At 54.1% G+C, this 11,231-nt stretch overlaps 4 protein-coding genes across 4 annotated transcripts; 2 read left to right on the forward strand and 2 right to left on the reverse strand.

Moving 5' to 3' along the window:
* Positions 1 to 68: 68 nt before the first annotated feature.
* LTS14_010215 (uncharacterized protein) lies at positions 69 to 956 on the reverse strand (the record flags this gene model as incomplete). Its single annotated transcript, XM_064842892.1, has 1 exon — positions 69 to 956. One exon carries the CDS (start codon positions 954 to 956, stop codon positions 69 to 71), a length of 888 nt encoding a protein of 295 aa, XP_064689576.1.
* Positions 957 to 2,017: 1,061 nt separating this feature from the next.
* On the forward strand, positions 2,018 to 3,139 carry LTS14_010216 (uncharacterized protein; the record flags this gene model as incomplete). Its single annotated transcript, XM_064842893.1, has 3 exons — positions 2,018 to 2,199; positions 2,228 to 2,751; positions 2,811 to 3,139. The coding sequence occupies 3 exons, from the start codon at positions 2,018 to 2,020 to the stop codon at positions 3,137 to 3,139; spliced, it is 1,035 nt and encodes a 344-aa protein (XP_064689577.1).
* Positions 3,140 to 4,665: 1,526 nt separating this feature from the next.
* Positions 4,666 to 5,810, reverse strand: LTS14_010217 (uncharacterized protein; the record flags this gene model as incomplete). The annotated part of the gene is made up of 2 exons (XM_064842894.1): positions 4,666 to 5,114; positions 5,174 to 5,810. 2 exons carry the CDS (start codon positions 5,808 to 5,810, stop codon positions 4,666 to 4,668), a joined length of 1,086 nt encoding a protein of 361 aa, XP_064689578.1.
* Positions 5,811 to 9,988: 4,178 nt separating this feature from the next.
* LTS14_010218 (uncharacterized protein) lies at positions 9,989 to 10,803 on the forward strand (the record flags this gene model as incomplete). The annotated part of the gene is made up of 3 exons (XM_064842895.1): positions 9,989 to 10,151; positions 10,216 to 10,406; positions 10,468 to 10,803. The coding sequence occupies 3 exons, from the start codon at positions 9,989 to 9,991 to the stop codon at positions 10,801 to 10,803; spliced, it is 690 nt and encodes a 229-aa protein (XP_064689579.1).
* Positions 10,804 to 11,231: the final 428 nt, after the last annotated feature.

An 11,231-nucleotide genomic window follows, 5' to 3' on the forward strand; every position in this document is an offset into this window, starting at 1 on the left:
CCAACCAGCCAATTAAACCGTCTCACTCTCGCAGGTTGATAGCCGCCATCCTTATCTTACGACGGCCGTTATCTCCTTGATAGTTGAATCAAGTCGAAGGAGATTCGTGAGTACTCTTCGTACGCGTCTAACATTCGTGCCGCTTCCAACAGCTCCTGAAGGTCTGGGAGTGAGGCTGTCTTACGCGCTTGACGGAGCCAATGTGCACTCCATGGTCGTAGCGCGTTCGTGAATTCGTACTTCTTGCTCACTACACCGATTTGCACCAATTCGCGAGCCCCATGCACAACGTGATCCATGTTAGAACGGAAGTGGATCGCGTTACATATGGTCTTCATGGCTTGAGCTGTACAAGCCAGCTCGCCGGCTAACTCGAGATGATGAAGCTGGCCGGCTTTCAGACTCAACCAAGACCGGACTCGACTCTTCTCTGCCAGCACTGCCGACGCCACCCCGACAATGTGACTCTGAACGCGCAGCTTGACTGCGCTGTTCCCTTGGCCTAACGTGAGTAGGGTGTACCAGTTAAGATCGACTTCGATTTCCTGCGTCGGGAACGCCACCTCGACGGTCGTATCGGATGCCTCATCTTGTAGACCAATTGTCTGGATGGTGTCAGGCGCAGAAGCGGCAATTTCGGAAGCCGTCGCAGACCATATCAGACCAGATTTCTCGATAGCATCGAGTGGACCTCCTGGGAGACCGTCAGGTGCCGTGACTACGTCCAAGTCCACGGACGGTGTACTAGTCTCTGCGGATAGATCTGCAATGTTGTCCCTTGATTCTGAGTGGTTACATACGTCCTTTGACCCTGTACGTATCGGAAGAGACTGGCACGGCACAGAGCCGTCGTCGCCTTGTAGGTAGGCATGCTCAGCTATAGCGGGTTCCTCGGCGGTTTTCTCGAAAAATGACGGTGATGTGACCACTCTTCTCTTCAATACTCTTCTACCCATCTCGTCTTGCTAGGGGTGATAGGGCGACTCCGTGTGTGAGTCGAGATCGTGCTTGGTTGTGTGAGCTGGGATGGAGGAATGCCGTGCCCTTTTGACTTCGAGATCAAGTTCGTGGTAAGCCATGCTTGAGTGGAGAGCCACGATCAACACTCATTAGCACGATTTGGCGTGTGAGTCAACGTCTTGGCCGGTTGTACGAATTGGGATGAAAAAATGTCGTGCCCCTTTGGCAGAGAGATGTAAGTTCGTGGTGAAGGATGGCTGGGATGCAGGGTGTGCGTTCTATAGCCATAGAGACGCTGGTTGTCAGTTCGTGTCGTCACAACAGGCGAGCAGTCCGATCCAACGCAACATGTGCGTACCGGGCACCCTGAGTCCGCTATGGAGGGTTAAGTTGTAGGAACGTCTGGCGGCCGTTGTGATCTGCACTGCGTACGACAATAATAATTCGAGGATGATCTGCAACAGCATCTTGGTGAGTTTCTTTCTTTCTGACGACTCAGAGACTGACAGTCGGACACGTGATTGTGGACGTTCGGGAAGATTATGTGAACACTGATTACTTACACAATGAATGCCGCGCAGTATATGGGAGACGCTGCGTTGGGACTGCCTTTGCGCACTTTGAAACACTCGCGACAGTGAACTGTGCTTCACGCTGGGATGAGATGTGATTGGTGCTGTGTTTGGCACCATTCTGAAACAGGAAGCGCTTGGCAAGCGTCACACAGCGTTGGTGCGGCTTTTGTGCGGAATGGCTTGGCACCGGACGAGTCCGCGGTAAATGTCGTCGTGACGTTACCATTGGCGTACATGGAGGTCGCGCAATTTGTGCGCCATGAGCAACTTCTGCGTTTTCGCGTAGCATTTGCCCCCCGTGATGATGATGGATCAACAGAACTCACCACGGCACGATGAAAAACCTTTCGGGTGTTGGTCTCATAAAATAGTCGGAATCGGCACGAATGCCATTTACCTGGGCCACACCTATCGATTGAACCATCCGACTGCGCCAGTATCACCCGCCAACTGAACCGTGTTGACCGACGACCATCCACGCCATGGCCGGAACGCAGGCTACGTCTTCGTATACGCCGCCGTTGGCGCTCACCATCGTGTCTTCCATCTCCATCGGCATCGCGGCGCTCGTTGCCCTCTGGGTCCTGATCGATATTATTCTTCGTAGAGGATGGAAGTCCATGATGGCCGTTATGCAAGTCCCCTGTCGGACTTTCCCGGACTGGTGCATCGCTAACGTGCTTTCTGCATAGGATTCCCGTCTATGTCATCAACGCGCTGTACCTATGGCCTATCACCCTCTGGACGTACCTCAACTTTGGCCGCCCACCGAAGCGGCAGAGGGGGCAGAGCATGCCCTCACATTGCGCACACCACCCTCCACACGCGGGTGGTGGCGGGGAAGCCGACAAGGAACACTCCACCGTCGGCGGTTCCAACGATCACGAGGACCCCGTGAGGCCCGAAGACACTCCATCGGGTGGAGAAGGCTTCTCATCGTCTCACGATCCTGATTCCGCCTCCAACCATGGACACAGTGGCCACGAACATGGTGATCATGGGGACAGAGATGACGAACATGGCGACGGCAATGAGCATGGCGGCCACAGCCATCATTACGGAGGCGGTACCGAGAGACCCATGTTCGCGACCGTCACCGTCGCCGTATGTCACTGCGGCGCCGGTTGCGTTCTTGGCGACATCATCGGCGAGTGGATTGTTTACGGGGCAAACGCCACCATCAATGGGAGAACTCTCTGGGTGGAATACTTGATCGGTGCGCATTCCGGCTCATTGCTAGCTTTCAATTGGTCCTGCTAACGTTTGCCTTCTTAGATTTCGCCTTCGCCATTGTCATCGGCGTCGTCTTCCAATACTTTTCCATCGCTCCTATGGCGGGCGAATACGGACCGAAGATCTTTTACCGTGCAGCGAAGGCCGATTTCTTCTCCTTACTGTTTTTCGAAATCGGCCTCTTCGGCTGGATGGCTATCTTCCAGGCTGCGATTTTCCACTGGAGGCTCCAGATGGGTACGGTCACGTACTGGTTCATGATGCAGGTATTTAGCTCGCTTCACCTGATGAATTGTACTTGTGACATAACGCTGACGAGAAGCCGTGCAGATTGGGATGTTCCTTGGGCATTGGACTGGAGTGCCGATTAATTGGTGGTTGATCAAAACTGGCGTCAAGGAGCCGTGTGCATAACCGCTTGTTGGGATCGTTCATAGGCAGCTTGGTCTTGCCACGATGGTGTTATAGAGAATAGCAACTAGACGACCGTATAAAGTAGCGAGTCAGATCTTTGTGAGCGCCACTTCTTAGCGATACCTTCCTTTGTTGGTCGTCACTGACTTTTATTATCGGCGAGGAGGTGAACGTGGTCCGAATTGTTCGATTTACGCCGCCCGCTCTATCCTGTGGAGCGCTTCGAGATGCTTCAGCTCCAATACTGATGGTCACGTTTAGCGAAACCCAAGACATACGTTGTACAAGAGCAGCGAGCACAGCGTTTCGTGCTTTCCTTTCGTTTCTCGTTATCGTCATCTTTGATTAGCAGACTGAGCATCCCTGTTTTAAGCAGATAAGGCACTGACCATGATTGTAGTACTATTGTCAGATTTGCCAGATAGCTGAAGGAGATTATGTAGTACTACATCTCGAGGGCTTCGATGGCGTAGTACTTCGAGAGAACGGTCAGTGCAATGCATCTACTAATTGGCTACACGGAGGGAAGGGGAGTGGCGGAGGTCTGGGCATATTGCCCCGCTGAGCGCACCCAACGGGTAGGTGGTTCCCATCTCCCGTTGGTGGCCACATATGCAGCCTAAACGGTAGCAGGTGCAGAGTGTATTGTATCTTCATATGGACTTGCACGGCTCTTCACCACGCAGAGAGTCAAATACAGCTCATCACGTTTGTTGAAGATCAAGCGAGATGCTCCCTAAAACTAGCCGATAGTATTTGAGTATGCCACAATTACGGCAGCCAACAAAGCATTGCTCAAATCGGGCATACGATGCTTCCACTTTAAGAGATCAAGAGGCAGATCCTTCATCACCGCCATATTCAATCAACGTCTGCTCTGCACAGTCAAAGAAACCCACAGTCATCACTTAGCTGGTACTTTGGAGTCTGACTCGAGCTACCGGAGGCGTCGGCTCTGTGTCGTCGTCTTGGATGCTGGAAGTGTAGGCAGAAGCTTTCCGCGGTCGCACGTCGCTTACTTCATGGCACGGTAGTCAAACATTGGCACCGTCTCCTTGCAGTCTCCTAGGACATATCAGTCTCCTTCGTAAGAGTTTGATCCTCATGCTCTCTGACCTACTCTAAAACTGAGTTTAGAACTAGAGACGGTCTCTGCAACTGAATAAAAACTAACGACCCAGTAAAATAGATTTTTAGAAGTGTAACCTAACTTTCACCTCTTAGTGATTATAGCAGCGTCTCATTATTGGTCAGGTCCTCGAACTCCCTACGGCCCATCCGTAGGTCACGCCAAAGACAAATGATTGGCTCCCACCACTCCATACCAGATCATGCCCAGAATCGCACCAAAAACAAGAGCCCCCGCCGGAGGCACGTTGAACCAGGCACTTTCTCCATAGGCCAAGGCGGCCACAACCACCCACCACGGATCCTTGGCCAAGGACTGACCACTCGTTGCTTTCGGGGTGACATACCCAATTTCCTACAGACGATAGACCGCCGTAAAAACGAGCCCCACAGCCGTGGCGTTGACGCCCCTCAGAAAATCAACCACCCATTTCCGCTTGCGCAATACGCCCCAGAAGCTCTGCACAGCGACCGCGAGGGTGATCCCGGGGAGGAAGATACCGAGACCGCCAAGGAAGGCGCCGAAAACCGTCGGAAAGCGCGACTTTTGCAGAGCCAACGCGCCGAGGAATACAGCGAAGTTAAAATTCGGGCCCGGGAACGATTGGATCAAGGCGAGACCGATCAGAAAGTCTCGGCCGGATACCCATCCGCGGTCAACGACGTAGGAGCGCAGCAAGGGGATAACGACGGGGCCACCGCCGAAGATGATGGTGCCGGCCAAGTACATGTTGGCGAAGAGATCCAGGATCAGCGGTGCCGGGTGAAGTGCATCGCGAGCAACAAGGACAGCGATGAAGGAAGCTGAACCCTTAGTTAGAGATGGAATACAGCGAATTACTGAGTAAGAATGTGGGACTGACCGAAGAATACGATGGTAGTGAAGATGCCCTTGCGGATGCTGATGAGATGATCCTGGCCTGGCTGGACGTTGCTGTCCGCCACGACCGAGTGCTGCCGAGGCGTGGACTCGGCCACGTCCGCGGTATTCTCTGAGAGAGTCTTGGACGACGGGCCGGCCTTGCGCGCCCTCATCGTCGAGTCTTCGGCGAACTGATCGTTGGCCTGGACGACGGCCCTCTGAGTCTCGGCTGTTCCACTCTGCACAGTTCTCTCCGCTAATGGAATATTCTGCTGACCGTTGGGCGAGCCAGACTCAATTTGAACATCGGCCACGGCAGGTCTCTCCTGACGTTGCTCCCAGTGGATCTTGAGCTTTCGCAAATGCTGCGCCATCCATCCGTCCCAGATGGCTGTCGCCGAACCACCAATCACCATCAGGGTAGGAAAGTACCACAGCGTGTTGTAGCAGAGCCCGGCGCAGGCACCGAAGATGACGAGGATGCGAGTCAATCGGTCGCCGATCGCCTTTTCGGCGAGCTGTACGCCAGCGAGCGCAATGATACCGACAGTGGAAGCGTTGAGTCCGGACAGCAAGGCGTAGACGGGTAACGGGAGAGACTGGCCGATGCTCTGCACACCGATAGAGAGGGCGTACATGCTGATCGCACCGGGAAGACTGACTCGTCAGCGGTGACAATGCGTCGGCTTCGAAGTACAAATGATTCGTACCACCATATTAAGAAAGCCACCAGTGCCGGAATGAACCCGGCGTGCAACATTACCAAGCAGAACAGCATCTTGGTACTGCCGGGACCGGGGAGACCTTGACAGATCGCGAACAGCTCTTGATACTGCATTCACCATATCAGCAATAAAACTCGGCATCTGTATGAGTATTATTTGGGAGGAAAGGCCGTCTGCTCATCGACCCATCTCTCCTTCCCTCCCAATCCCTCGACGAAGCGACGATGGAAGATCCGAAAATGCACTGGTGGGCCACCAAAGGCTGTGAAGCCCAGATCCCAAGTGCGCAGGACAACATCGAGCAGACATGCGGACAAACTGTTGTTAGTCTCCTCCCGACGGCGGTTGGCGTGTAGGCGGCTGAGGGAGCGCAACGTTGCGGCGTACCTTGAGAGTGACGGAGGGAGCAGCATTGTTGCAGCCAGAAATCTTCTATCGAAATTGAACGATTGGTCAACACTCAGTGATCGGAAAAGTGAATCAGACGAGCCTGAAATGGGGCGCGGGTGACTTAAGAATCTCGATTGCGCTTTTCATAAATCCCTGAAAAACCGGCCTGGGTACGCCTTGTTGGACATTCAGCCGAGGTCATTTATGTGCGGAGAAGATTAAATCCCGCCATGACAGGAGCTTGAGCGAGCCACTGACAGCCAGCAGGAAGAGCACGCGCGCGCTTAATGCGGGGCGCTGGGTAACTCTTACCACCTCACGTTATACCACCATGACACCACCAATAGGGCCCCATTGCAGCCTTAATGATGGGGAGTATCAAACCGTTTTATGAACCGTGGTGCCAAGAGCCTTAGTGACGCCAAGCCTTGCCCCTCTCCCCGGAAATTTTAATAACGTCTCTGCGAACTACCGACTGTAGCGTATATCAAAGGAATGAGCGTATGACACTCGAAAGTGCTATAACTGGAACCTGTCAGAACCAGCAGAGACTTGTGCGGACGAAGTGGAGATTGAAGAGTGGAATTCCCGACTACTGGGAGGATTAGTGCTGAATTATGAAATACATCTACTGGGTGAGGAAAGGGGTCGGCGTGGCACAGGATATGTTCATCTCCACTTCGTGGAGACAGAAGCGCACCAAAGATCGTAGCGCGAGAAGGCAGGCATTAGATCTCGCACAAGGTGGTTGGTGAGGGGCGACTGATAATGTTGGAGGTATGGCTTGGCTGAGTAGGAGCTGTAATTCCCCTTGCTCTTTCGTGTTGTCAGATGTCGAGACGCTTATACCGAGCAACGTCGTTGATCATCGAACCTGCCAGACTGGAGCGCAGTATCAGAAGGCAAGACGCTGGTGGAGTGGCTCGGACCGCACGTCGCTGCCGCTGCCGCTGCCGTTGCCGTACGCAGCCGGTCTCCATTCAACATCGCTATCCGCGTGTTTGTCGCATGGTTTGCTTCCATCGAAATCATCTTCATTGGTGAGCTTTGATTGTTTGAACTGTTGCTGCAGATCGGCGGCTCCACAGCGACTGCGCTTGCGCTTTCCATGCCTTGGCCTGGCAATCGTAACTTTTAATGCAGCCCAGGCTTCATTGAGTGCCCCCGTGAACATCACAGAGTCTGGTGGTACAGTACAAGAGCTTGACAATACCAGTCTCTTGGTGTGTTTCTTCGCAACCGCACAGATCATGCCGCCGAAGCGCGAGAATAGCACATCAGGCAACCCCCCTACCGCCGAAAGTGCGAAAGAGGATTGTGAAAAGAGCTTCAGCCAAGACTTCGAAGAGAAGTGGTCCGATGAGCGAGAGCGAGCATCTCACCTCACGTGCCGCCAGAATGAGCAGAAAGAAGACGGATGAGGACCGACAACGCACGCAAGGCGTCGTCTGACGCCGGCACGGTAGTTAGTACGCTGTAAGATAACTTCAATGTACGAGGGCTGCAGTGAATGCCTCGGGTTACAATCCGCTGGTCTTTACCCCTGCTGATTGGGTGCTCGTAAATCGGAAGGATGCCGGAATAGCAAGAGTATACCTGCTTAACAAGGCTTGGATGAACGAAGGAAGTGCCGCAATCGAAAGCAGGGCAACGCTCATTCACGGAACTCTGGAGTGGTGGACAGGTTACCTGGGCAGCAAGGTCACACGTGTAGCCTAGAGATGTCGTTTCGAGGCATAACCCATTCGAATTTAGTACGTCGGTAAGCGGCCTCCGTCGAACAAGCGATCAACTACACCAATTGATGATATCTGGCACATCGGCACATCTGAGATTGTAGACATCGTCACTTCCATATTCCTTGTCATCTACTGCTTGAGCGGTTTGTACCTTGCGAGAGCGTGAGAGCTGACGCTACTCTTTGCGAATGACCGACTTTGGAGGAAACCCTGATCAATCAGAGAAATCGAATGATGTTAGGTCAGCCATTTCTGACTGCGACTCATGATATGGCACATATGGACATCTGCTCACGCAAACTCGCCTTGAGACTAGGTCATACCACTTCAAGTATATAAGCGCAGCTCCGGAATGATGTCTGCTACGAAGATGTGACGTCAGTGCAGATTTGCCAACACCTTTCGCTTTTCCCAGCCTCTCCTTACTACTTTACGTGTACGAATTCGAGCCTGCGACCGAGTCAGCCACCACTGCAGCTACGATGGCCACGGATTCCGTTGATTTAAACAATGCTGTGCTTGGTCTACCGAACATATTACAGCTGGAGATCTTCGCATACCTTCTGGATGCGCGCCGGGTGCCTACCTTCACCAGTCAAGGACATTTCCGTCACAAGTTTGACACCCAAAGTCTTTATGTCTGCAAATTCTGGCATCGTCAAGCTCAGAGAGCTCTAGAATCGAACCGGTCCGTGAAATTGTTGTGTTCAGGCCTGTACGAGTTCGGCCCCGGACGATATTTCACAGTCGCTGGCGTGAAAGGTGAAGCCGTCCAAATGACGAACTGTGCTGCGGTCAATATGACCTTGCAAGTCTCTAGATCAGACCCTGCAGATGAACGATGTGACTTCTATCTAATGCTATCGGGCAAGACAGGTGGTCTTGGCACCTCCGAGATCTATTGGCCAATAAGATCTATGATTGAGCGTCCCTGCCTTTACGCCTCTAGCGAGCAGAGCCCGAATAACGGAGCACTGACTTGTATTATAAAGAACGGCGACGGCGAAACTGCGCCCGCTTTGGGCGCTCGCCCGATCGGGCTAGGCGCTCTCCAGGATCGGTCTAGCGCTGGCCGCGTCGTGAAAAGCGCGAGGGGCCCGCTCGACCTCGACCTCACCTGCGTCGCGCGCCCGACTCCCTCGACCCGTTTTGCTCGCAATGCATCTGCACCTCCTGCCGCCCGCGAGCATCGCAACCTTCGACCGCCCGCGACGCTGCGCCTCCACAGCTGACGCGTCCTGTGGGCAGGAGGGTGCAGGATCCGAGCCTGGCGATCCCAAATCGCCGTCGCCACGAGCACGCAGCGTCCACGACTGTTATGGCCAGCCTGCGCGGTGGTCATGCTGCGCCGACCTCCTCCAGTAAATTGCCCGCGCGAGCCCCAGAGCGATCCTTTTCTGGAGTCCCCCTCCAGCTGCCAATGGATCGGTGTCCTCGCTGCGCGGGATTGCAACTTGGGCGCCTGGACGTGCGGCGTCGATCTCAGCGTTCATCACCTGCCCATGCTTGCCGTGGCGAGCCGGTGACACCCGCTCCTGACATCTGCAGCCCCGCTGCGGCGACGCCGTACCACACGAGCGCCAATTCAAGTTACATGCCTGCCAGCTTCGCCATCTGATTGATGCATGATCCTGGCAAGGGTCGCCGTCTTGTGTTTCGGGTGGTCTGCTCTGAAGAGTTGCCTGGACGCTAGGCCCTCATGCACGCATGCGCATGACTTTGCACCGACGCTGCTAGCGCCTCAACGAGACTGGAATTGGCAATGAGCGTTTTGGGATTCTTACGAGTCGGCTCTCTCTCGAAAGGGCAAGCCTGGAATCGGCAGGCGAGCACATCGTAAATGCGATGCAGCTATATAGCGTACTACGTCCGCGGACCTCTTCTGCTTTCAACTTCCCTGTGCTCAACAATTCCCGGACCTTCGAGAGCAGTCTGCAGACTGACAGCTCGAACTCCTTGACCATGCCAATAGCCTCTGCAGCATCGCTGGACAACATGGTCTTTTATCAAGGCCCACCTTTGCAGTCGGCCGCACGTAAGACGTCTGAACGTATCCCCGCCTCGAAAAGCGGACCTGGCGAAGTCGTGTTCAGCTTATCGAGCCATTGCCAGCCGCCGATTGACCGTACGTCTACCAATCAGAACCGAGCCTACACGTCTTCCTTAGCGCACTGACATATGAGCAACAGCTTTCGGCGGAGAAATCGACACTGGCTCTCTGAAGCTTCGTGTAGCGTCTATGATCGCACCGTTGCACGGCCAGAAGCTCAGTTCGTCCCAACCACTACCTGGGGCTAGTCGCAGTTCGTTCCTCGACGAGACAGTGCAGATCCCCGATGCCGTGTTCTCGACGCCCAAAATTGTGTCAACCGTGGAACCAGTAAGTAATACTCTTGCGGCTTTAGGAAATCTGCTTAGCATCATGTTCATCACCCTTACAGGTCGATTCCTCTCGTTCACCAGGTAGCGTAGCCAAGCTGCTGGGGCCTACGGACAAGCTCTACGGCGCTCTTATTTCATCCGCCGGGCCCATTATCCATTCTCGCCCCGAAGACACGGAGTCTACCTCTGTTGGAGAGACTGGTGATAATTGTGGGCCGTGGTCCGATGGCGGAGTGCCTGCTCGCGACCTATCGAATCGACGGCCTTCTGCGCGCTCCACAAGCTGGCCGAGCCTAACGGCGTGCGATGATACCGATGAGCATTCTGTCGGATTTCCAATCTCGACCCGGGTCCCGTCGGCCGATTTCGATGGCAGCAACAGTGACCCCCTCTAGCGACCACACAAGAATACTGATGACCTATTGTGTGAAGCCGCTTCCATTCACAAGGCTCGCTCTTGGTGTTCGCCTTCCTGGCCAGAAAATAGTGCTCGATCCGCCGAAGTCATCAATTCGGTTGCCGTAAACCACGAGGAAGTTGCAAGGACGCATCCGCAGAGGTCTTTGCAGTCCGGCGCACATCGCCGGACGGAATGCTTGGCCACAGCTAAAACCGACGACAGCGAAAGCGAAGCTCCGTGGAAGCCTTACCGGAGACTTCGCACGAAAAGGAGCTCGCGTCCCATTAGCAATGGCGCACATCTACTATCGCACTGTAGGCCCAGCACCAGACCTGAAACCGCGAGTAATCCATCTGGACCAACATGGGTTGTAAAGCGAATTATAGATAGTAGGCATCGTAGATCAAAGCTGTACTATAGAGT

Source organism: Recurvomyces mirabilis (assembly GCF_035927965.1).
Source record: "Recurvomyces mirabilis strain CCFEE 5264 chromosome Unknown scaffold_38, whole genome shotgun sequence".
Taxonomy (NCBI): domain Eukaryota; kingdom Fungi; phylum Ascomycota; class Dothideomycetes; order Mycosphaerellales; family Teratosphaeriaceae; genus Recurvomyces; species Recurvomyces mirabilis.